The sequence below is a fragment of the Eubalaena glacialis genome, chromosome 14 (assembly GCF_028564815.1).
Source record: "Eubalaena glacialis isolate mEubGla1 chromosome 14, mEubGla1.1.hap2.+ XY, whole genome shotgun sequence".
NCBI lineage: Eukaryota > Metazoa > Chordata > Mammalia > Artiodactyla > Balaenidae > Eubalaena > Eubalaena glacialis.
Window position 1 is genome coordinate 4,808,142 of NC_083729.1, and position 25,507 is coordinate 4,833,648.

The 25,507-nt window shown below is 51.0% G+C and overlaps 1 protein-coding gene across 7 annotated transcripts in view; it reads left to right on the forward strand.

Annotated features, from left to right (window-relative positions):
• Positions 1-22,488, forward strand: part of RNF144A (ring finger protein 144A) — a 114,032-nt gene extending 91,544 nt beyond the window's left edge. For 6 of the 7 annotated variants that reach the window (XM_061211135.1, XM_061211133.1, XM_061211132.1 and 3 more), the window contains 4 exons: positions 2,385-2,592; positions 6,675-6,825; positions 11,647-11,736; positions 19,710-22,488. In XM_061211135.1, coding sequence (XP_061067118.1) covers positions 2,385-2,592; positions 6,675-6,825; positions 11,647-11,736; positions 19,710-19,841 — 581 coding nt within the window. In that variant the 3' untranslated portion in view covers positions 19,842-22,488. The remainder of the gene's footprint in view (positions 1-2,384; positions 2,593-6,674; positions 6,826-11,646; positions 11,737-19,709) is intronic. The other variant, XM_061211138.1, reaches the window with a different exon arrangement.
• Positions 22,489-25,507: the final 3,019 nt, after the last annotated feature.

Sequence of the window (25,507 nt, forward strand, 5' to 3'; positions counted from 1 at the left end):
CTGAGCTAGCAGATCGATGGGGCAGAGTGTTTGCCCTCTACGTCTCCCACAGGGAGTCTCTCCCATGGGGGTGGGCGGTGCCATAAGGACACAGGTCGCACTGTTGAAGTCGTTACCATGGAAACCCTAACTGGGTCTCCTCTGCTGTGCGCTGCATGATATAATTGGGCCTTTCATGAAAAGGCCCCCCCCAGCAGCCACGCGTGCCATCTAAGAGGAGTGGACGGAAGATGGCGCTCGGCCGTGAGATGCAGGAAGAGGTTCTGCTGGTCCCCTCCTGAGGTCACAGCCTTCTCAGAGCAGAAGCGGGGAGCGGTGGGAACTGGAAGGGTCTAAACTCAACACCTTGTCAAGTTGGCAGGGAAAGCGACCCCGCTGAGCACGTTCCTGCCCGTGTCCTGCTGTTGGCAGGCCAAGCGCCCACATCCCGCAGCAATGTCCTCGGGGGCCGGGCACATGTGGGCCCCGTGATGCAGGTGCCGCAAACCCTGGCTCACCCTCCACGCACACCAGCACCGGAGGCAGAGCTCTTAGAGAATTCCAGATGAGGGAGGGGGAGGGCCGCCGCTAAAAGGCACAGGACCCTGGGGCAGCGGCCTTTGGTGTGTCCCCCGCATGCCCCAGGCCGCCTCTGCATCCCTCCCTCCGCCTTCCTCCTGCCTCCTCAGCCCAGGGGCCTGCAGGCCGCTGCCCCACACACGTGCGTTTTCCCACAAAACCACGTCCTTGGATTGGAGAGCCAGAGACAGTCTTAGAAAAGCCAATACTCTCAGCTCATCATGACAAGAGCTAATTTTACTCCTTCGCGCGCTATTAGGCGCATCAGGAAGATTTTACCTTGTTATAAAGAAAAACAATTAAAAAGTATCACATTTTCCTGAATGCCGGTATTGCTTTGTATTAGCAAGTCTTCTAAAGCTTCTGCCAGACCTACCAATTTGATACTTTTGTGCTGTTGATTAATTCACCTTTTAAAAAAAGTTAGATTCGATTAGGAGTCGGCCAACCGTGGCCAGTGGGCCAAATTAGTACGGCCCCTGGCTTGGGGTTATAAATCAAGTTTTATTGGAACACTCATTTACGAATCAACACAGATGCCTTTGTGCTACCACAGCAGGGCTGAGTAGTTGGATGGAGACCTCATGGCCCTCAAAGACTGAAATACTTACTGTTAGCCCCCAGATTGGATGGTGAGATGGTTTTTAGTCCCGTTGTACCTGACAGGAGCTCATTCATGGCGGGCTGAATCCACATTTGATTGGGGAACATGGCAAACACACGGGTGGCCTGTTGAGGTGAGGCCCGGGCGCCTGCAGCTCTTGACAGCCCCAGCCTGTTGGAGGTCCCAGTGCCTCCAAATCCTGTCTCTGATGTGGGTGAATCGACCCACCCTGGCCATCGCTGGTCACGTGGCCGAGAAGCCTGCAAGCGCCTTTCACTGATTCCAAGTTCCCAGCACAATGCAGTCCATTCCTTCTCAAGAGCGACCCTCCGTGGCTGACTTGGAGGCCTTTGAACACACCCTGGAATCCTTTGGCCTCCCTCGCGGCGTTTTGGCCTTGCGTCAGCATCCATGTGGGTTCCTGCCCAGCTCTCCCTCCCGCTGGCCTGCATTGAGAGTCCAGTCACACTGGACAAAGGGTCCAAGGAACCAGTAACCAGGCTCACGTGAAGGACAGCTCGGGACCGTTATTTAAAGAAATGTGAGATATGAAAGCAGATGTGAAGGAATGGGAGTGTTGTGGTGTTCTGTTTTTCAAAATAAACCTCCTGACTAATTTCATCAAATCAGGCTTCTTAGTGACGTGGGCTCCACTTCAGAGGGAAACCCTGCTGTTGAAGAGTGAATTTCATACAGTCCTTAGCTCAGGGCTTTGATTTGAACTTGGGAGGGAGACAGTCATAAGTCAGAGGAGACCTTTGATGAGAAGAAGAATCAGCCATCTCCCTTCCCTCTTTTCCTTCCATCCTTAACCAATATTTTGGGATGCCCGATGCACACCCCACCCTGGGCTAGGTTGTGAGGCTACGAGCCTGAAGGATGGGCCTGACTGCATGAAGCTATGTCCCAGGGCAGGGGGGCAGGGAGCAGGAGGTGGTCCCTGGACCACAAGGCTTCCAGGATGTAGGGGCTCCTGAGCCACGAGGACTCTGGGGGTAGTTGGGGATCTGCTGTCCCCCACGTGAGTGGAGTGGGAAGTGGGGAGTGGCCGGCGGGGAGGAAGAGGAGCCAGATGGGTCCCGGATCGTGAAGGGTGTATTATGTCTGACCTCGATTTCCTTTTCTCCCTTAAATACGTGAAGTCCGTGTCCATCAGTCCGAAGCCCCGCCAGATCCTTGGTCCTGCAGAGTTTGACTTGCCCGTTTTTATTCCCTGTGCCAGAGGTGCTCCTGGACCCCTGTCGGACTTGGTGCCCGGCGTCCACCTGCCAGGCTGTGTGCCAGCTCCAGGAGATGGGGCTGCAGACCCCGCAGCTAGTGCAGTGCAAAGCCTGCGACGCGGAATTCTGCTCTGCCTGCAAAGCCAGCTGGCACCCTGGCCAGGGCTGCCCGGAGACCGTGCCCATCACCTTCCTTCCCGGGGAGACCAGGTACGCTCGGGGCACAGACTGCAGGCCGGGAGAAGGAATCAGCCTTCTCCCTCAATGTGCCTCTGGGGAGGACAGGCCTGCACCCCGGTCAGTCTCCACGTACGCTCTTCTCTTGGGTCTCATTCAGACCTGGATTTGTTTATTCGTTTGTTATTTATTTTTGAGAACTGATTATGTGCCTGGCACTGTGCCAGCCTCTGGAAATAGAAAGATGCATAAGAAACAGAGTACACTCTGCCCATCCAGAAAGGCAAACGTATGAACAGTCAGTTACTATGCAGGGTTTTAAGTCCTGTGATACCTGAAGTTTTTCCAAGACTCCATCGTGCTGAAGATGATCCAAAATGGGGGTGCAGGAGCAGGAACGAGAGGAGGGGGGGCAGTGGTTAGAAACACCAGAAGGTTCGCCAAATACAGGCTCCTGGTGCCTGAGGCCAAGGGGGCCGCATGTCCCTGAAATGGGGGGCTTGGCAGGAAGGATGCGGTAAACCACCGTAGCGGCTTTGCCCTCCCGTCCCCCGCCAGACCCTCAGCCTGGATGGCCAGGTGGACACCACAGCATCACTCTGTGTACCTTGAAATTTAGTAGGCTGAAGCATAGAAATTGATAGTATTCAGCTGTTTTGTCCTCCAGTATCTGCAGTGGCATCTGGTTCAATCAGATAGACGTGGCCCAGCGCCTGTTGAGGCCACTTCCTGGTGGAGGAAATCTCACCATCCACCCGAAGGTGTCACCAGCCTGTCTTCCTCTGTCCCCATCTGCTGCCCCCCGCCCCTCTCCCCACAGCTCGACCTGCCCAGGGACCCTCGTGGTGACGCCGGACACACCCCTGTCGCCTGCCGCCTGCACCTCTGTGCTGTGCCTGGAATGTCCCTTCTCCGCCCTCCTGCTTTCCCTGGGGACTCCTTGCCACCCTCGAGGACGTGGCTCATGTCCCCTCTTTTGTCAAGCTTCCCAGTTCCCAGGGCAGGGTTGGAGACCCATTCTCTGTGTCCCCCATGGAGATCGTCTGCATTGATGACAACACCAGCCTTGTTGGATGTTAGTTCATCTGTTTATGTGGCCAATCCCTCCACTAGGCTGAGCGCTTGTGTTTGTTTGGACGTTGTCACCCCAAATCTCGGCATACAGCAGGCGCCGAAACGCTAGAATGATCACTTAACTTAGGGTCTTGATCCTTCATAATTTTGCGAGAAGAGCCACACTGCATGTGTGACAGATTACACATAACTGGGAGAGCTGGATTTCCAGGCTGGGGAAGAAGCAGGTAGAGGGCAGGCGGGGCTGTGCCCTCGTGAAGCAGTCGGGTGACTGTTTAAGAGAAGGCCCCACTTAGTGAGTGAGGGGCTCCTCCCTTCCAAGAACCAGTGAAACCAGGAGTCAGGAAGAGCCGGTGTCCTGCTCTTGGGAGGGATGAAGAAGGGGTCCATAAAACCTTCTTAAGGTGGAGGGTGGTGGGTGTTGGGAGACTGACGACTTAGTATTTCTTCATCTGTGGTGTTCTGATCTCATGGACGTCATTGCCCAAAGACCGCAATCATGTCACGATGGCACGACGTACGTGTATATTAAATCATCCGTGATATACCTTAGAAAGAACAAGAACAAACAAAATGAAAAAAAAAAAAAATCAGGTTGTGCAACCTAAGAAACGGACACAAGGGCAATTTGAATAAGAACTCACAAATCTCATTTTGTGAAAATATAAAAAACAAAGATTTTACCAAAAAAACCTGACTTTCTGGCTTATCCAGCCACATGGAACTACATCCCCACCAGGAGACAGGTGTCTGGAGCTGGGCAGCAACCCCTTCTTTATCCGGGGTTTCTGGCATCTTTACTTTGCCACAGTCCTCACCACTCCCTCTTGTCTCCCTGGTCCCTGGGCTGACTGTCAACTACCATTTATAACGGAGGACACACTCGGTTATTTGCATATAACAGACTTTTTTTCCTTAAAGTTAAATCTTCCTTTAACCCCCATTCCCACCCACCACCTGACCAGCCCCACTCGTTTATGTTGTGTGTTTGCCCCTTAAAGACATTAGACCACGTAAATTGTGATGAAACTGTCAAAAGACTCCTACCTGCCTTCACAAGTTTGAGTGTATAGTAGTAGTTGTTACTAATAATCATTTTAAATATAATTCAGATACCAGAAAATGTTTGAAAACTGTTGTCTATACCATATAATTTCCATGCCGCAATGCACCAGAACTTACATATTTTAACTGTTTCCGCTTGAAAAGTCTCCCTGAGAGGCGCTTTCCACTCTCCACGAACGTGGCCTCTGTTCATGGCATTTCCTTCAAAATTAGTTTATGAGTCACATGAGAAAATTGGTTTCATTATTTTAAGGTCACACCTGGCTTTCAAACCAAAACAATGTTTTCTAACCTGATAGTCAACCTTAATCACGGGACATGGTACCTCCTGACTTTTGGCCTTTGTTAGAAAATCAAGCTCATTCCAGAAGGAGGCAGCTAGCGTCTGTGCACGGCTGGCCCCTGCCCGTCCCCATGGAGGCACCTGCACGTGTTATGACAACCCTCCTTCATCGTAAATCACATTCTGTGCGGCCAGGCTGGTCTGCAGTTTGCTGTTAAATTAGAGATGAATTTGAGCTACAGTTGTATTATCTTTCAGTAATAGTATTACTAACAACTACCATTTATTGAGTGATTACTATACACATGCTGGGTTCTATGTGCTCAGCACAGAGAAACTCTTTACATCTTCATCACCCTCTCTGAGACGGATGCAGTTTGCCTCATGTCTGCAGACGTGGAGACTGATAGTATGTACACAGGCCAGCCAGGGCTTGCATGTCTGTCTCCAGACCCCCTGACTACGAGGACGTACTGCTTGCTTCCAGGGCGTCTTACCTGGTCACCTTGTACTAGTGAACGAAACAAGAACCTATCAAGCTGAAGCACGTGCCCCACGGTGTAGGAGCCCCGAGCTTAGGAAAACCCTGAGGCTGCAATTGTTCGGAAGCTCACTGATCCTCAGACAACCGTGTAAAGTGATGACATAATTAAGGCTGACATTCACTATGATGCTTGTGGAAGATCCTTCAGCCAGAATTTACTCAGGATGCCAGAATTTGCTCACTTGTAGTGAATTCATACTCATGAATGCATTAGGTTCTGAAAAGGCTGCTCATCCCAATGGGAAATCATTTTTCTCCTGGTGACGTTGAGTAGCTGCAGTGAGTTCAAACAGTACGTTCCCCATAATCAGTGATAACTGCCCTTGACCGCTTCTTTTTCCAGATGATTCCATATTTTTAGCTGTCTTTTAAGATGAATAGCATGGGATGGACATCGTTCTACAGTCAACCTAAAAAGATACCTGGGCTGTCTTTTTATGAGCAGCATAGAATCATTGCTGCCATTTACTGGGCACTTCACATAGGCCTGCACTGCCCTGCGCCCTTCACACCTGCATAACCCCATCTGTCACACTCACACTGACCAGAAGGCTGGGCCTCAGAGAGGTTGCCACCCAGCCTGTGTGCAGAAGAGCTGCACTTGACCCCAGGCTTAAATGCCACCATGCTCACCCCTGTGGGCCTGCTCAGACCCCTCAGGAAAACAATTTTGTACAGAGAAGCCAAGTAGATCTTAATAAGCGATTAGTGTGTGTGTGTGTGTGTGTGTGTGTGTGTTTAACATTTTTTTTTTTTTTTTCTGATCATGGAGGAGAGCATACCATGTGTTATCAACCCTTAGGAAAGCATACAACTATATGAATAAGGGCATAACATTTGACCGTACTCCCATTATTCAGAGGCCTCCATTCTCAGCCCTGTGCCCTATTTTCTTTGGGTCGTCTGTGCGTGTCTAAATGTAGTCATGTGCTGACCGTGCTCTTTTCCCTAAGTCAAACTGGCTGCTTCCCAGTTTTTCCGTGATTGTTTTCCAGAGTTCGAGTCTCTTTGGTTTCAACATATTTCATTTAACACAGGTGGCCTCAGTCCCTCTAGTTGAGCTGGTGCGTCCAGGGTTAACCTGTGCTGGCAGGTGTCTCCTGGCCCTCTGGCCCTCTGAGCACGGCCCTGATGCAGCTTCTCCCTCAGCAGCTCCGCCTTCCCACTGGAGGAGGACGACGCGCCCATCAAACGCTGCCCCAAGTGCAAGGTCTACATCGAGCGGGACGAAGGGTGCGCACAGATGATGTGTAAGAGCTGCAAGCACGCCTTCTGCTGGTACTGCCTCGAGTCCCTGGACGTGAGTACGCGGCGGGGGCTTTGTGGGTCGGGCTGAACCCGGAGGCGTGCGCCAGCCGCTTCACTGAAGTTACACGGTCAGGCGTTTTCTCTGTGCGTATTTATGGTAATATGAGCTCCCTGGATGCAGTGGTATCAAAAGATGGGAGTTTGTGCAGGAGCTCTGGGAGCGGAGGGTCAGCTCAGGCTGGGGTTCAGCCTGGGTGTTAAAGGGGTGGGTAGGATCTCAGCATCTCCCCACATCTGGGAGCTGAAACAACAGACGTTGATCTCTCCGTGCTGGATGCTGGACGTCTGAGATCAGTGCCGGCGTCATCAGGTTCTGGACCCTCTTCCTGGTGTACAGACGGCCGCCTTCGCTGTGGCCTCACCTGGCAGAGAGAGGAAGCTCTGGACTCTCTTCCTCTTCCTATAAGGACATGAATCCCGTCACGGGGGCCGCAGCCTCATGACCTCCTCTGAACCTAAACACCTCCCAGCAGCCCCACCTCCAGACACCATCACACTGCAGGTCAGGGCTTCAACACAGGAATTTGGGGGAATGCAAACAGTCCATAGCAGGGGCCGTTCCTGGAATAGCAAGGATGATGGAGGCAGGGGACCGTGGATGCTGGACGCGGGGCAGTTACTTTAGTGACGCTCGTGTCACCTGCAGGGCAGAAGAACATACAGACCCTCTGCCGTCTGGCAGAATGGAAGTTTCTGGCCTCATACGGCCACCATCTCCCCAGTGTACCCTGCGCTGTCTCTGCTGTTTAGAATGATGTCTGAAGCATTACAAAGTCTTTAGGGCCTTCAGGGGCTTTATGTGTATAGTTTCTTTATATATCATATATATAATTATATATATAGTCTCTATATATCATATATAGGCTATATATAGTCTCCCTGTATCATACATAATATATATATGTAATTTGCATTTTACTGTATTTCTTTTTTTTGAAAACTGATTATTAAATTATGTTATATTATCTAAAGTCTGGCCTGCAATTTGCAATTCCTTATTAACTTTTCCTAAAGGGGAAAGGAAATGAAATGCCAGTTTTACCTCATGTTATCAAATCTCCTGGTAGATTTTTTTGGGGGAAGTATTAGAAATGGACAGACACAGACTTCCAGAGGGAGCATTGCTTCTGCTGTGACCTCCCCTGCTACCTTGACCTCCCCGAGGTCTGTCCCCTTTGAGCCCAAAGCTGTTCTCTCTCTGCTCTGGTCTCTGGAGAGACACCCTCTCTGTCCGTCTGTGTGTCCGTCTGACTCGGCTCTAAAGCACAGTCCCCGCCGGCCAGAGGCCCCGTTGTGTCCTGGCTCTGCCCAGACCAGGGACAGAGGTAGCACAGGGCAATTTCCTCCTTGAAAGTCAGCGTCCTCGGGGCCAAAGGTGGCCTGTTTTCCTCTGTAGATTATGAGCTGCTGAAAAGTGACCCTGTGGCCACAGAAAACAGACCCTGAGGGACAGGGGGTCAGCTCTGCAACGGTCAGTCAAGGACAGTAGCCGTGATTTAAGACAAGTGTGTGAACGTGTGTCTGGAAGCAGCAGAGCTTCTGAGACGGAGGAGGGGCTTACACGTCCCCCTTCCCTCCTCTCGGGAATTTTCCTCTCCGAGCACCGGCTCCTGTGCACGTACACCTCCCGGAGTTATCAGTCATCTTAGGGTGATTCTTTCCATCCTCGTCCTTGCCCCTGCCCCCCGCCAGGCCCCGCCCTCACCTGTGAGGCCCAGGACCGCACTGCTTCTCTGCTGCCCCTGTGGGCCCAACATTCACCGCTTACAGACAGAAGGGACCCGCTCGCCTTCTGTCGTTTTTGGAGGTGGTGGTCAATGGTCCCTATTTATGAAGTGATGCTTATGTGGGCTGAAGGTTGGCCTATCTGTGACTTGCGCTGCACACCTCTGTTGTTTCATACGGGCACTCTTTCTGTGAGAGGTGGAATGATGATTTCCTGACTTTAGGAAGCAGTCCAGGAAGGTTAGCCGTCTTTCCCCAAAGCACCGACGGAGTGAGGAATGGACTCGGCATCCACTCTCTGGTCTTTCAGACCCTAAGGCCCAGCAGCTTGGGTACGACCAGTCCCTGTCGGCCAGAGTAGGGCAGGAAGCCTCAAACCTTCCGTGGTGGAGCTGCTCTGAGGAATTCATTGTTATCTGCGAGCGTCTGGGCCACCGTGCTCTCCTTCGCCAGCACCATTGTTTCTGCTTCCACCCAGAAGCTTGATGAGGCTTCTCTGAACAATGTAAGGGAAACGTTCACTCTCACCACGCACCTAGGTTCCTGGCAGGCCCTGCGGTGGGTATGCCCAAGGGCTTCATCCAGGAACTTAAAGTCACGATGAAATCACTTTTATATCGTAAAAGCATCTTGGAGTGCTTTTGTTAGGGAGAAGGCTTTTGTTTTGCTCAGGAAGCGTGCCGTGAGTGTTGGCAACTCAACTCCGCATGGAGGCCTGGGCTGCCAGGATGTCGCTGGCAAAATCCGTGACCTCGAGGGGCTGGTGACCTCCCGACTGAGAAGCCCCTAGTAGCACCAGGTCCTAGGGAGCAGTGCTACAAGACAGCTGGTGTGGAGTCCCCAGCAGCCCCTCCGGGGTGGGTCACTGGGTCTGGGGTGGGAGTGGGGTGTGGGCACAGCTATGGAGAGTTAGCTGACCAGGCAGAGGGCAGAGTGTGGGAGACGGGTCACCTCCAGAGGACAGGACGTGGTCAGGAAGGATGTGGGCTGTACGTGGTCTGTGTCTGGCCGAGGCGGGGGACGTGACCAGGGTCTCCGTGCCGAGCTAGAGCTGGACCTCTGGCACGGGGGCTAGTGCCCCCTGAGCACTGGTCCAACAGCAGCTTGATGAGGGCCACGTGGGGCATCTGTGACCTGGGCACCACCCCCCTGACCCGGAGTCAGGATCCGCGTTTCCCCAGGTGGCCCCGGTGACTGTAAAGTGCAACTGGGTTTGTCCAGCTTTGCCAGGCGAGAGCCCTGAAGACTTCTCAGCTGGGTGACGCAGCTCAGCTTGCGTTTCAGAAAACAAATCCAAAGGCTGTTAGGCATCTACAGAGCAAGACTGTGAGAGGCAGCCTGGGAAAACGAGGCTTAAAATGGGACGTTAATCTCCGTGGTGTGTGGGTGAAAGAAAACAGAATTAGGAGTTCAAGGAACAGAGAGTCTCCGTGGACAGAAGTCATGAGAAATGGCCCCAGAGAGGACAAGCTCCAGCCGGAAGAGGCGTGCATTCACCCGCGCCTGTGCTTCCTTGGACAGATGAGGGTCTAGGACAGGGGGTGAGTTGGGGGTGGCAGTCTGGGCCCTCGCTACAACCCCCAGAAAGCCAGGATTTCCTGATGCTCCAGCGTGGGTTCAGGCTCCGCGAGGCCGACCTATGAAATCATCAGACTGGAGGCCGGCGGCTCTCAGGATGAGAGGGGGGCTCCCTGGGAGGACCACCCAGCGGGGCCGCGAAGGGCCAAAGGACACCACCGCCACCGGCTCTGCCCGGCGCTCGGAGGAGTGACTTCCCGTCTCAGACACCCTGGGTCTTGTGCTTATTTCCCCTTTTCTCAAAAAGAGGCTCTGTTTACAGCCTCAGTTAAGTGAACAAACAGCATCGGCCTCTCTTTTGTGCTGTTTACTGAGCTGGTTCTTTTTATGGACAATAGGAGAGAAAATGGCACCTCCTGTACATGGAGAAGCAAAGGGTTTTGTCCAGGAAACCCACTCCTGCACCTCGGTCACTGCTTGCTGAGGTTTGGGGGCCGAGCACCGAGCCGGGGACGTGGTTACAGAGGCTGACATCAGTTCAGGGTCCCAGCTCCAAGACCCTGACGGTCTGGTGAAGATAGTCAGGGGAAGGTGATTGGAGATGGAGGTGGGACGTGAGGACAGCTGGAGGTGGTAGGGTGGGCAGGATGTTCCCTCGAGCTCCCTCTCACTTCTAGACAGTCTGAGGAACTGTTAGGTGGAGGGCGGGTCTCCTCTTGAGAACTGAGAACATTTTCTTGGTCTGAGCTGAGAGGAGGCACTTTCAGGGCGAGGAGGATGGACCAGACATAAAGGAAGTCATTTCATCCCGGAATAATCCTGCCAGGGTGGCGGGAAGATGCACAGGCAGAGACTCGTGGGGAGTAAAGCACAGCCAGGGCTGGGGGAGCCTCTGACCTACTTGTTCAGAAGGCCTGCATCAGCACGGAGTCCCTGAGCCCGGGGGGCGGGGAGCCGGGCTGGGGCAGAGATGGAAGCTGGAGCAGGGCTCCCTCTAGTGGCCCCTGAGCAGTCTGTCGGGGACGCTTCACGGAGGAGGGAGAGCCTGGGGACTCACGGGGACCTGGGGTGGCAGCAGCCCCCTCTGGGTGTACGTTCTTCCTCTGCTGTCGTCCTCGTTCTCTCACATCGCCAACTTGAGCTTAAAAAAAAGAAACTGGGGGCTTCCCTGATGGCGCAGTGGTTGAGAATCCGCCTGCCAATGCAGGGGACACGGGTTCCAGCCCTGGTCCGGGAAGATCCCACATGCCGCGGAGCAACTAAGCCCGTGTGCCACAACTACTGAGCCTGTGTGCCACAACTACTGAAACCCACGTGCCTAGAGCCCGCGTTCCGCAACAAGAGAAGCCACCACAATGAGAAGCCCGCGCACCGCAACGAAGAGTAGCCCCTGCTCGCCGCAACTAGAGAAAGCCCGCGCGCAGCAAAGAAGACCCAACTCAGCCAAAAATAAATAAATAAAATAAATAAATTTATTTAAAAAAAAAAAAGAAACTGGGACCAGGCAGGACTCATTCACTAAACAGAGAGGACTCTCCCACCCACCCCTGTTCTTTCTCTTCCTTCTCAGGATGACTTCCTCCTGATCCATTACGATAAAGGGCCCTGCAGGAACAAGCTGGGCCATTCCAGGGCATCTGTCATCTGGCATCGGACACAGGTAGGAGGCCGCTCACCTCGAACTCTGACCTCCTGGGGGAGAGAGGGAGAGAGAGTGTGTGTGTACACGTGTGTGGGGTTTCCGGGAGACTTGCCAGTTGGTCCAAGGTCTGTTATATAGAAAAACAGCTAGTAAATGGGGTTCCTGCCTGAATTTTTCCTGGACTAAGATTATGCTTTCAGTAGGCCTGGAATAAATAGGCACCACACTTAGCCCGTGATGATTCTTCAACATCAGGCTTTCGATTGCTTGCACCTACTCTTGACCTTGGTAATGACCCGCTGTGCTTAGTCAATCCTTGCATGGCCTTTAATGGAAGAGCTTTCCATAGAGGCTCCCAGGTGAGCAAATTAGTCACAGAGAAGGGTAAGAGGGAAAGAATGGAAAGGTCCCTGGGTGGTGATGTGTGTGCAGCTGGTGCGGTTATTCACACTTTCAACACATTTATTTCCTACTGTGTGCCTGGCAGTATTCCAGGAGATGGAAATACTCCCGTGAATAAGATAGATGCATCCTCCTCTGATGGAACCCACATTCCATGTAGGGACAGATAATGCTTATGTACATGACGTGAACTCAGCTGTAGGGGAAGTGTGGTTGGGGAGGGGTCTTTTAGATGGCGTGGCTGGGAAGGCCTGTTGGAGGTGACACTTATGACTGAGCACTGAGTTTTGGGGAGCTGGCCGTGGGAGTAGGTGGGACAGGGCAGAGGGGACAGTCCAGGCAGGGGGGACGGAGATGGGCTGATGGGCAGAACTATGGCATAAAGGTCCGTGGGGACAGAGCAGCAAGAGGCAGCAGTGGTCAGAGATGACCAGAGTTGACCCCATGGGCTTTGCAGGCTGAGGTGCGATCTTCGGGGTGTGCTCTGGGCGCGGGGGCAGCCCACCGAGGGGAGCTGCAGGCAGGACTCGGGTGTGCGCCAGCTCCTGGGTGCGGGGAAGAGCCTCGATGGGCTCCGACCATTACCACATTCTCGGCATTTCTCAGCACAGCCTTGAAGCAGGCTGCCTGGGAGATGCAGGAACGGAGACTCAGGCAGTTTTGTGGGAATAGAAAGAGACCACCCGTAACTGTGCTTCTTCGGTGATCCTCACTGCAGACCACGTGGCAGGGCTGATGAGTCCACAGGCGGCCGGACAGTAGATGGTCCTAGCTTTGCAGGCCATAAGGTCTCTGTTGCAACTATCAGCTCTGCCTGGTAGGGAAGCAGCTGCCGCAGACAGTATGTCAACAAAGGCCCGTGGCTGCATTCCAGGAAAACGCTTTAAACAATCAAGTGGTAGCATTGACTGTGGCGAAGGTTGCACAATTCTGAGTGCAGTAAAAACCATCAAATTGTGCATTAAATAGGTGAGTTGCGAAGTATGTGAGTTATAGCTCCATAAAGTTGTAAGAACCAAACTAAACAAAACGGACTGTGGACCGGATCTGGCCCGAGGGCCAGTGTGCCGACCTCGGTGTGGAGAGTGGATTTTAGCTGCATTTTATTTCGTCCTCCTGGCCAGTACGGCCAGCTCCAGTGCTAGCCCCTCCACCTCTGCTGTGTAAAAAAAGCACCCCGAACAACAGAAATAGACTCCCTCGCGGTTCTAGAGGCCAGGAGTCTGGAGTCGAGGTGTGGGCAGGGCTCCCTCGGAAACCTGTAGGAGGGCCCCTCCTGCCTCTTCCGGCCCCTGGCGGTTCCCTGCAGTCCTAGCTCCCGGCTCCCAGGTGCGTCTCTCCAGTACTTCATCTTTCTCTGTGCACATCTGTCTCTGTGTCCAAACTTCCCTTTGGATGAAGACACCAGTCGTAATGGATTACCAGGCCCATCCTGGTAATGTCATTTTAACTTGATTCCCTCCGTAAAGACCCTCTTTCTGAATAAGGAGCTGCCTCTCCACGTGGCCTGAGCTCCCTAAGAGCATGGCGGCCGGAGCCGTGGCAAGCTTCCCAGGAGAGCGTGAGAGCCGTGGAAACCGTTGTCACCCTGTCCGATAACAAGGCTGGGCTGGGCGCTCACACCTCAGCCCTCGCGCCTGTTTATCCTCGGGAGTGAGTCACGTGTTCCTGGGGTCCTGGAACTGTTGCAGTTCCTGGTAACAGTCATTTAGAGAACGGGCCCTTGAGGAAATGCAGAAGCCTGGACGGGGGTCCGTAGGCTCCCCTGTTGTTGAGGAAGGAGCCTGGGGGCACCTCCCACCAGCCTCTCTCAGCATCGTCGGTCGGCACCTGCCAGGGGCACCTGCTGAGTGCCAGCTCTGAGCCACCCCTGGAGCCACATGGACAAAGGAAGCCCCCCCCGATCTCAGGCCCCTCTAGGTGCTGGTGGAATTGAACAAAGGCACTCGGGGTGAAGGGGTCTCTTCCTTGGGGTGTGAGGAGCCCTGGAGACACGCAGGGTTGTAGACAGATGTCCACACGTTAGTGTTGGATTTGGGGTAAACAATAAAATATGAGTGAACAGTGTCAAAAAGAAAGTAAGGGAGTCACAAAAACTAGCAAAGTGTGTGACATATAAACCAGGAACGAAGGCCAGAGGCTTGGGAATTAGCGAGGGACATGGTGTGCAGTGGAAGAGCCCCACCCAAAGCAGACATTCGCGTACAATTACAAGACCAATTTGCTCTTAAGCCTTCAGTTTTCATAGTTAGAACCACCTCCCAGCACAAGATACAGAATCTCCATTACTGAAAGGAACTTTCACTCTCGTAATTCGCTTTTAGAGGTAAAGCATCCACGTGGAAGCTGAGAAAGTCCTCATTTCCCTTGTGAGTCTCCTGGTTTTCCATCCGATTGGTGGCCTCCTTTCCCTTACCTCTCAAACGGGCTTCTGGCGCAAGGCATGTTCATCACCTGCTTCGTCAACGATCCGCGAGTGGAGTTTCACTTTGTATTTATCACCACGTCTGTTAAGCAGAAATGCAGGCTTGATTGTCTTCCATCAATTTACTGAGGAAAATTGCATTCAGTGTCTCCCTAGCGCCCGGGAGTCGTAGTAGGCGCTGATGTCCAGATGCTCTGGGACAGCGGGCAGGCCCCCATTCCATGGCCCGACTCTGGGTCTCTCTCTGCAGCCCCTCCCCTCTTTCTCCTCGTCACTGCCTGGCCTTCGGGACGGAAGCCCCCCAGCTGTGCTGTGTCCCTCTCCCTGGCCCTGCTGCGGCCCCGCTGCTGTCCTGGTCCTCGTCACCCACTCCTCTGTCTCCCTGTCTTGTCCGTGCCCAGCTCTGCACGTCCTAATTCTGCCCCCGTCCCTGACCACACTGAGGGGTCGCAGCCCAGACCTTCCACCTGCCCTCGCGAACATCCTCTGGAAACACGCTTGTTGTGAAGTGCCCCTTGCCTTTCCCAGTGCTGTTCCAGCGATCAGCCATCATGCGTAAGAGACAAGGGCGGCATTCCTTTCTCAGTCAAGTGACGCTTCCTCCTTAGGAGGCCAGCACCTGACAGGGGAGTCTCACCCACACTGGCTCCTCCTTTCCTTCTGAGCAGGAGACCCATCTCCCTGTAGAGAGAGCTCACTTTTAGCCCAAGGGCGGCATTTAACACGCGGCTGATTGCTGATGTCTGTGCTCACCTGTGCTGGAAGTGCCCTCACCCAGCCCCCCGGGGCCGGGCCACAGGCAGGGGCCTCGCGCAGTGACCTGTTCGGAGGGTATTTTTCGCTACGCTCAGGAAAATACACACAAGTCGTGTCTTGTACTTGAACTAGACGCCCAGTCCTCTCTGTCTTAAGTACTGGGGCCTTTGGAATCGCTCATTGGCCATAGATTTTGCATTGGTGAAATGAGAAAATTGGACTGGATTATTATCCAGGGTCAACCGTGGTTTCATTATTCTACGTTTATAGGGAGGTGGGACCCGCGCTTGTGACCACGGCAGGGAGGGGACGTCGTGTCAGCCCTCTGTGTGCATTCCTAGAGCCCACGCCCCCCCAGGACTGCAAGGCTATGTCTGCCTCACTTCGGTTTCCACCCTGGCGGCCCCATCGAACTCCCAGCTTCGTGCCTACCTGGATGCCAGCCGCCTCCACTTGGAGGTCTAACGGTACATTTCAGATAGAACAGGCGTGAACAGAAGTTTAGACTTTCCCTCAAGATCGCCTCCTCCTCCAGGTCTCCCTCATTTCGGGAAGCGCACCCCCAGCTTCCGTATCTTCTAAACAAAAGACCTGGGCCACCCCCAGGGTTCCCGCTCCCCCCAGCACCCCTCCACTCCGGCCACATCACCTCCTTCCTGCTCCCCGAACGCTACTCCCAGGCTCCCTGCACGGGTAGCCGTCCTCACGTTCCCTGCTGGGGTCCTTCTCCTTCGGACAGCAGCTCGGCGGTCCCATCCTCAGAGACGGCTTCCCGTCACTCCCTTATCAGGCCCCCGTCTCCACCTGCCTGACTCCTGCGGGACCTGCCGCCTCTCCTGGGGCTGTTTTCAGTGTCCTGACTCTGTTTTTGTGCAGAAGTTTTTCATTATCTGCGTCCATCTCCTCCTCCCAACAGGAGAACCCATTCTCTCAGAGGACAAAAGCAGACCCTAATTCCCTCGCACTCTATCCCGTTCAGAACAGCAAATAGTCATTAAGCAGAGAAAAGAGGAGCGCTGTGGTGGGGCGAGGACGACGGCAGTGGGAGCAATCAGTAAACGTTCCGCGTAAACGACGCAGCCGCCACCGGCCCTCTTAGTTCATTCGTCCCCTGCCTCAACACACACACAGGGCCAGCGTAGTGAGAATATTCAACAACCGGCCATGGGGCAGCAGGGGGCAGGCCGACTTGGGAGGGTTGGTCGCTTTCTGTGGCGTCAGCACCCCCAGGATGGCTTGGTGATGTTTCAAGTTGCCAAGGTGAGGTCATTGGATGGAGAACTGGGAAGAGACATGGGGGCAGCCCCCACATACCCCAGCACAGCCCTCGGCCAATGACCCGGCCTCTGCGCAGTCAGGCCTGGGCGCGGCAGACACCCGGGCTGTGTCCGATGCCAAGTTTCAGTGAATTAAATGTGTCCCGTTCATCTTACCATCTCTTTGACTTGGGTTAGTGTTCCCAAGCCTTGTCACAGAACTCTCTGGGGGGAGAGGATTCAGAAGCTACTAGATTCCATTGAACTGGTTCATCCTATAAACACATATTGGACGTTTGTTAAGGCAGAGCCACCAGGCTGTGCACAGGGGCTTATGATGGTCACACAAACTGTGTTCTGCCCTGAATGAGTGTACCTCTTGAGAAACTGTCTGACTGGTTAGCCGTTCCTTTAAATCAGGGTTTGCCAGTATGAATGATCCTCGTTTCACCGTGATTCCTTCTTTATCCTTCTGTCTCCTACAGTATATCATTTCTGCCTGACACGTACTTATAAGATGCTCACTAAGTGTTTTTCTTTTTTTAAATTAATTAATTAATTTATTTATTTTTGGCTGTGTTGGGTCTTCATTTCTGTGCGAGGGCTTTCTCTAGTTGCGGCAAGCGGGGGCCACTCTTCATTGCGGTGCGCGGGCCTCTCACTATCGCGGCCTCTCTTGTTGCGGAGCACCGGCTCCAGACGCGCAGGCTCAGTAATTGTGGCGCACAGGCCTAGTTGCTCCGCGGCATGTGGGATCTTCCCAGACCAGGGCTCGAACCCGTGTCCCCTGCATTGGCAGGCAGATTCTCAACCACTGCGCCACCAGGGAAACCCCTAAGTGATTATTTTTGTTGTGAGGTATTTGCTTCCTCTCTCATTCTCTATTGTTGGCTGACTTCCTTCTGACAATATCTGTATCCTCCCATCACAATTGGGACCCACTGGGTAACATCGCTTGTTCAATGGCGTGCAAAGAAAGAGACAAGATAGCCTGAGTGAAAATGAAGATGGTGTCTTATTGACCAAGAATGTGAGCATTTGGTGAAGGATTTTGGTGTGTTATTGGTGCAAGAGTCCCTGGCTCCCTAGAGACTGAGAAAGTGTCCCAGGTGGTTGAGGTTATTCAAGGTGCCCTGCAGATCAGTGACGACTTCCTGGGGGGTTTTATGTATTCTGAAATATCTGTGTGCGTGGTTTTAACATAGCATGATCTGAATCCACACCGCGTAATTCCACCGTTGACATCATGTTCAGACAAATGGACTCAGCCAGTCGGCAGAAAACAGATTCTTAGCATAAGCACAATCTAATTTAGAAACACAACATGGTGTGTGTGTGTGTGTGTGTGTGTGTGTGTGAGGTGGTTTTCCGGCAAAATCTAAGGGTGTACTTTCATTCACGCTGCTGTGATGCTGTAGCGTAGCATCATACTTCTGAGCTGATACTAGCTCTTGGAGATCTTTTACTTCATTTGCTTATTTTATAATTGAGAAAACTGAAGCCCAGAGAGGTGAACACACTGAGTCAGGATTAGAACCATGAGCCCAAGGGGTTCATGTATTTATCGCTCTGAACACTAGGTGGCAGACGAACTCCACCTTCGGATTCCGATTCTGGGCTCTAGCAGCTGGTGGAGGGGACCAGTTAAAGAACAACCCCCCTTGCTTCTTTGTCCAGCCTCACTGCCTGATTTGAATGACAGTATGTCTACATTTGAGGTTTATTTCCTTCGGCATTTACTCATACCTAGGGGTAAACATATGTTTTAAAAAAAAATCAAAATTCGTAGCAGTAAATGTTGGGTTTTAAACTCCAGGAATAACACAGGTCTGGTCACCCGCTAATGCACCATGCCTGTGCCTTTCTGTTCTCCCACCTGGAATGCCTTCTCCCACTCATTTTTGTTTACCACCCACCTCCTCATAATCGTTATAATCTCAACCATTTCCCATTGCACGCAAAGTCTCCTGCCCCTGGCTAATGTAGGTGTCTGGCTCCTGGGCTCCCTTTACACCCTGGAACACAATGGCAGTTTTTGTAAAATGTATTATTATCAGTTGTAGTCATGGTCTCTTTCCACCAGACTGGGTGGTCCTTGAGAGCCAAGATCTAATGTGCCTCTGTGTTTGCCACACCTAATACAGCGTTTGGCTCAGAGGAACCTTGTTGGTTAACTGGATGTATAATTGGATGGATGTTTGGGTATTTAGATGGAAGGAGGAAGGGAAGAGAAGAGAAAGGAAGAAAAAAAGGGTAATAAGGGAAGGGGGAGTGAAAGGAAGGAAGTGAAGGGAAGGAAATATGGATAGATGGATGGATGGGTAGGTGAGTAGATGCTGGATAGATGGATGATGGATGGATGATGAATGGATGAATAAATGGATTGATGGATGAATGGATGGATGATATAGGTGGTAGATGATGGAAGCATGCATGGGTGGATGGACAAGTAGATGGAGAGATGTAGATGTATGGAAAGATGGGTGGATGTTGTGTGTATAATAGATGGATGGATAGATGGATAGATGGATGGATGTACATGGGTGGATGATGGATGGGTGGATGGATGGATGGATGGATGGATATAAGTGGGTGGATGATGGGATAGATGGGGTGGATGGATGCGTGGATGAATGGATGGATGGATAGATGGGTGGATATAGGTGGGTGGATGGTGGATGGATGGGTGGACAGATGGATGGATGGGTAGATGGATGGATGGGTGGATATAGATGGATGGATGGATAGATGGATAGATGGATGGATATAGGTGGGTGGATGATGGATGGGTGGATGGATGGATGGATAGATGGATGGATGGATGGATGGATGGATAGATGGATGGATGGATGGATGGATATACGTGGGTGGATGATGGATGGATGGATGGATGGATAGATGGATGGATGGATAGATGGGTGGATATAGGTGGGTGGATGGATGGGTGGACAGATGGATGGATGGGTAGATGGATGGATGGGTGGATATAGATGGATGGATGGATAGATGGATGGTTGGATGGATGGATGGATAGATGGGTGGATATAGGTGGGTGGGTGATGGATGCGTGGGTGGTTGTGTGGTTTATACTTTAGCTATCGAACCTACAGATCAGCCAACTCACCCTCTGCTCCTCTGTTTCCTTCTTGCAGGTTGTGGGCATTTTTGCTGGATTTGGGCTCCTGCTCTTGGTGGCCTCGCCTTTCCTGCTCCTGGCCACTCCATTTGTACTTTGCTGCAAGTGCAAGTGCAGTAAAGGCGACGACGACCCCCTACCCACCTAGAGGAAGGCGTGATGCTGGAACAAGACCCCACCTCCGGGAAGCGTGGTTCTCTCCCATCCCCACCCCGCCGTCCCCCTCTCACTAAACATCTTTCTTGCCTTATGTGCCCCATTGAGCTTCACAGTGTCACGCCGGATGCCGTGATTTCAGGGACTGATATCAGATCGTTGGCGGAGGCCCCAGGTGCTGTCACCCCGGCATGGGGGAGGCAAGGCTGGCATGGGTGGGGCACGTCCCACGGAGTCGGTCTCTGCAGACTTGACAAGGGAGCTGCTGTATGGAGCACCAAGTAGTGGTAGACTAGGAACGTCTGGTGTTGCTTAGGAGACCTTCTCTCGCAGAATGTTGTCCGTCTCCTCCTTGGCTTCAAGCTGGCGCCACGTTGCTGAGAGAAGAAGTCTTTTAAGGATCGCCTCTCACTTCAGACAGAATCCAAGTGTTCTGACTTGAGAAAAGCACTCTGTTTATGACAACTCTTTTTATTACTAATGGCATTTAGTAAAATCCTTTTTAGAAGGTTTTTTTTTTTTTTTCCAACTGAGTAGTGAAAAATCAACAAGGTGCATTGAAACCATCCTATGCCTTTTCTTGAAATGTGCATTTTAAGAAGTTATGGTTAAATGACCTTTCTGGCTCGGCCACTTTTCAGGAGATTTAGAAAGCCTTATGCGCGCTTTGTGTTTTTCTTGAAACTTGTGGAGACTTTTTGGATGCTGTAAGCTGTGTACTGTTATCAACGTGTTTCCTGTATCGTTGCATTTCTTTGAAAATACTGATGCATTTGAAGGAACATGTCCATCCTTAGGTTTGCCTTTTGTTTTTCTCTCTCTGGTGATTCAGCTCAGCTCACAGGGCTCCTCTCTTTTCACCCAAGTATCAGTAAATATTTTTTCATGTCTTCGGAAACCAAATGTTTTACTTGGAAATAGTTCTGCTGAGAATCCCTGTGGTTTGGCCGTAGCCTCAGTCTCCTCAAGCAGACAAAAACCAAGCAAATAGTGACCTTGATGCCCAGAAGGGGGGCCTCCTATCAGGGCTGGGGGGCTCCCAGGGCCTGGGGGAGAAGCTTCCGGAGGTTCACAGTTTTTGTAATGACTAAGTTAATTTGGAGAAATCATCTTAGTTCCAAATCCTGTTGCTTACCATTTTGCTTACCCTGCTGAAAAAAATCTTCCATTTCACTTAGTTATTTTGATTGGTCTTTTACAGGCTGTGTGTGTCTATTACCATGGCAGCAGGATGCCCGGATCAGTAAGACACACGGAACTCCATCAATTGCCTTTGGACAGTGTGTTCTTTACAGAAAGTTGACTTTAATAATGGCTTTTAAAGGGCAAACTGATTGCATCCAACTTGGGACTTCTAAACATAGTAGAAAGGCAAATGTAGATTTATCATGGTGGAACTTTTTAAAAGCTTACTAAGCATTCCACAAAGGAGTAAAATGAAAACAAAACCTGACTTTTATCTCAGTTGTTTGCTTGTGGCAAGCACATTTGTAAAGTGTGGTGGTGTTTTACATCCTTGACTTCTGCGTTTGTGTACCTGTCTCAGGTCCTGGTTTACCTTCCCGTAGAGAAATGTCTTTATTTCCTAACATTTCATCAGTTAGGAGACACAGGCTCACCTCACTCTTCCCCTCTAGTATTGATTTTCTTTTTGAAACTGAAGACATTTAGGAGCCCAGTTTGTGTCAACATTACATGCAAAATATCCTCCTTATAATTGCAGTTTGAAAACTCAGTAACAATAAGAACATGCCTGGGACCGTCTTTCTGGATGAAGCCTGGGCACCAGGTCTCTGTAGCTTGAGATGTTTTGATTGGGCCCGGAGGTAGAATGGCTTTTCTGGAGAGAGTGACAACTTCATGAGGCCTGAAGATGAGATTGGTGGCCCAGGCGTGAGACGGCATCGTGATCTGTGAGTGCGCTTTAAAATTCGTATGGAATACAGCAGGCTCGTGGCCCGTGTCCAGTGGTCCACGGAGCAGGTCTTCATCATCCCCGGTCATCCTGCCTGTGCTCGCTACTGCCCGTTGCATACAGACGTCCATACAGTAGTACCCCCTCCTTTGGGGTGGGAACCAGAGCCTTTGGAAAGGTTGCATTCCCTGGGTCAGCGCTCAGGTCCCTTTATTCCTAGCGAGTCGGGCTATCTTGTCTCTCCTAGAGGAGTCCATGGGCAAATCATGCACATCCAGAGCACCAAACATCCCTGTGCCTTTACCTCTGACAGGCTCATAGCACGTGGTTTGACCCAGGTGGGGAACACTGGAGATTCTGGGGCCGGCCGGGGCCAAAGAAACACCTACTTGCTCTGAGTTTTTGCATCAAGCATGCCTCAGAGTGCTGTCTGATTCAGTAAAAACAAAACTAAAACTGTCTACTCCCTAGAAAGATACCAGCGGGATCGCACTGAGATCCTTACATAGACTTGCATCGCCCCCATCTGACTCCTTTTCTTTCAGGGAGGAATGCCATCCCATTGTTTGTGGGGATGCAGTATGAACCAGGCTTGATGTCAGATGTAAACAGGATGTGGGAAGGTGGCCCGCGGTTTGGGTTTTGACCTTTCTGTCCCTCCCAGTAAAACCTGGGGATTCGATGCTTAGGAGGTGGTCTTGATTAAAAATGACTGACTCTGGAAGCACACGTCTGTTTATTCATTTAGAGGCCTTTAAATCTGGGGACGAGGGGAGGCAGAGGACGGAGACAGACCACGGCTGACTCTGCCACTGTCCGGGTGGGGTTCTCTGAGTCCCTTTGGTAACTGACAACGCCGTGAGGTTTCCCCGGCCGTGCCTGGTCTCCGAGCCTGATCCTGCCCTGCATCCTTCAGCCTGGCCAGCCGAGCTCGCCATCGTCACGGGGGACCAGCGCCTTCACAGGCGTCTCTGTAGATGTTCACGGGGCAGAGACCGACCTAGGACCTGAGCATGCGCAGAGGCTTTGACTGCACGCATGGCTGTCCAGACCAGTGTCGGCTCCACCTCCAGGGGGAGCTGCGGACTGAGGGACCAATATCCGCCACCTCTGGCATCTTTTTAAAGGGGAACAAATTCTCTTTCCAGCATATTATTGCACAAAACCGGTTTAGCAACCAGGCCAGTTCCCGGGGGAAGGGGAGTATCAGATATGCAAAAATTACTCCAAGATGATTTTATCTTTCTCTCCTATGTTACAAATGTTAAAGGTTATTTCGCACATTAGAAGAGAGCATTTTTCCCTTGGTCGTCTTTAAAAATGAGAGGATTGGAAAGAACCAGGGTGGGTTTTTTGTATATTTCTCAGATTCTCGTTGATTAATAAATACCCCGGTATGTGTATATAAATCACAGTAAAATCATCAAGGGAAAACATTTTGCATGTATAAAGCTTCCTGAAGGTCTCTTTAAAAAAATACCAAAGCTTGTTTATTCCTTATCATTAACCCAAGCCCTTATGAAAGTAAACAAAATAAAGCGTTATGACTGGTATTGTCAAAAATGCCTGCTGGAAAGAAGGGGCTGCATTAAAGCAGAATGACGGGTGCATCCTAACCAGGAGAGCCTGCTGTTTGGGTGTGTAAAGCCCGTGGTCTCCCCGTCCTTGGTTTGCACAATCCTGTCTTCCGAGATTCCAGCAGCCTTCAGGGAGGGGTAGGTACCCGACCTTTCCTTCATTCCATGCTCATTTTACCATGGGTGTATTTTAATCTTGTATAAAAATATGCATGAATGAGTCATGCACATGTATACATTATGTATTTGACAAGTGGTGGTGAAAACAAAAAAACAAAAACAAGTTTGGTTTGTGTTTTTGAAATGTCAGTACGTTTTGTGCCACTAACACTGTGATGTATAAAAGAGCTGTTTGAATGCCTTTTAATGTTGTGTTTTGTACTTTGGAATCATATGGAAAAGTTTGATTTGTAATTTCAATACATATTTTAAGTGTATTGTGTCTTACGTAGTTTGTCCCCCCCTTTAGAAGGGATTTCTTTTTAAAGATATTTTGGCTGGAATACAGGTTACTTTTGTAAATCCTGTCTGGCTCCATCTTTTTTATACTCTTAGTTGACTGTTGTCTTGAAGATTGAAAATATTATGAGGATTGGAGGTGGAATGGGAAGGGGAACTTCTACCACCGGGAAAACAGCTTTTTTAAAAAAAGAAGTAATAATTAACATACACTAGGATATTGTTTTGGGTGTACAGCACAGTGATTCAATATTTTTATACATTATGAAATGATTACCACAGTAAGACCGGCTACCATTCGTCACCATATAAAGTTTTTACAATCTTTTTTTTTTATTGGAGTGTAATTGCTTTACAATGTTGTGTTAGTTTCTGCTGCACGGCGAAGTGCATCAGCCATACGAAAACACACATTCCGTCCCTCTTAGACCTCCCTCCCATCCCACCCATCTAGGTCATCCCAGAGCACCGAGCTGAGTTCCCTGTGCTATACAGCGGGTTCCCACTAGCTAACTATTTTACACACTGTAGTGTATGTATGTCAATCCTAATCTCCCAGTTCATCACACCCTCCTCTTCCCCGCCGTGTCCACCCTTCCGTTCTCTACGTCTGCATCTCTATTCCTGCCCTGCAAATAGGTTCATCTGTACCATTTTTCTAGATTCCACATACATACATTAATCTACGATACTTGTTTTTCTGTTTCTGACTTACTTCACTCTGTATGACAGACTCTAGGTCCATCCACATCTCTACAAATGACCCAATTTTGTTCCTTTCCTTTTTATGGCTGAGTAATCTTATTGACTATTTTCCCTATATTACATTACATCCCTGGGATCTTACAGCTGGAAGTGTGTACCTCTTAACCTCCTGCACATTATCTTGTCCATCTTCCAGCCCCCTCCCTTCTGGCAACCACCAGTTTGTTCTCTGTAACTATGAGTCTATTTCTGTTTTGTTTCATTTGCTTGTTGGTTTTGTCTTGTAGATTGCACATATAAGTGAAATCATAGATTCTTTGTGTTTCACTGTCTGACTTATTTCACTTAGCATGATACCCTCCAGGTCCATCCACATACACTGAGGTTTTCTCTCTTGGGAATGTTCTCAACTCTGTTCTACAGCCAAAACGATCTGGGACGCTGGGAAGGTGAACCCACTCAGCCTCCCCCGTCTCCTTCTCACGGTGCCAGCCCAGGAAGGCGGCATCGGAAGGCATCCCAGCCTGGCTCCTCTACCTACATCCACAGAGACAAGCACTTGCAAAACTACCAAAGTTTACTAGACCATCATCAAAATCAGTGATCATCCTTTCACTACTGGGAAAAAAAGAATAAATATGTATTCTGTGTGTTTAGCAGGGGGAAAGAATAGTAACGCTGAGTATTCCACCTTGATTTTCCTTTGCTTCATCTAAACCTCATGGAAGAATGCACGTACCTCACTCGTTAACTTGAAATGAAAGGCTAGAAATAGACAGTTAGTTACCTGTCCTATGGCTACGTTTTAAAAACCACCCTTAGAATCTGGAGATGCAGATGGAGTGAGGAGTGTTGTGTGAACTGGGGACTCATTGCTAACACTGAAGACACAGAGTCCCTGCTCACAGGGACTCCTAGTCTGGAGTGAGGCAGGTCTGTCCATCAGAGACGATGATTAGTGATCTGCTGGGCCACCTGCAGCCCTTCAGCCAGAGAAGGCTG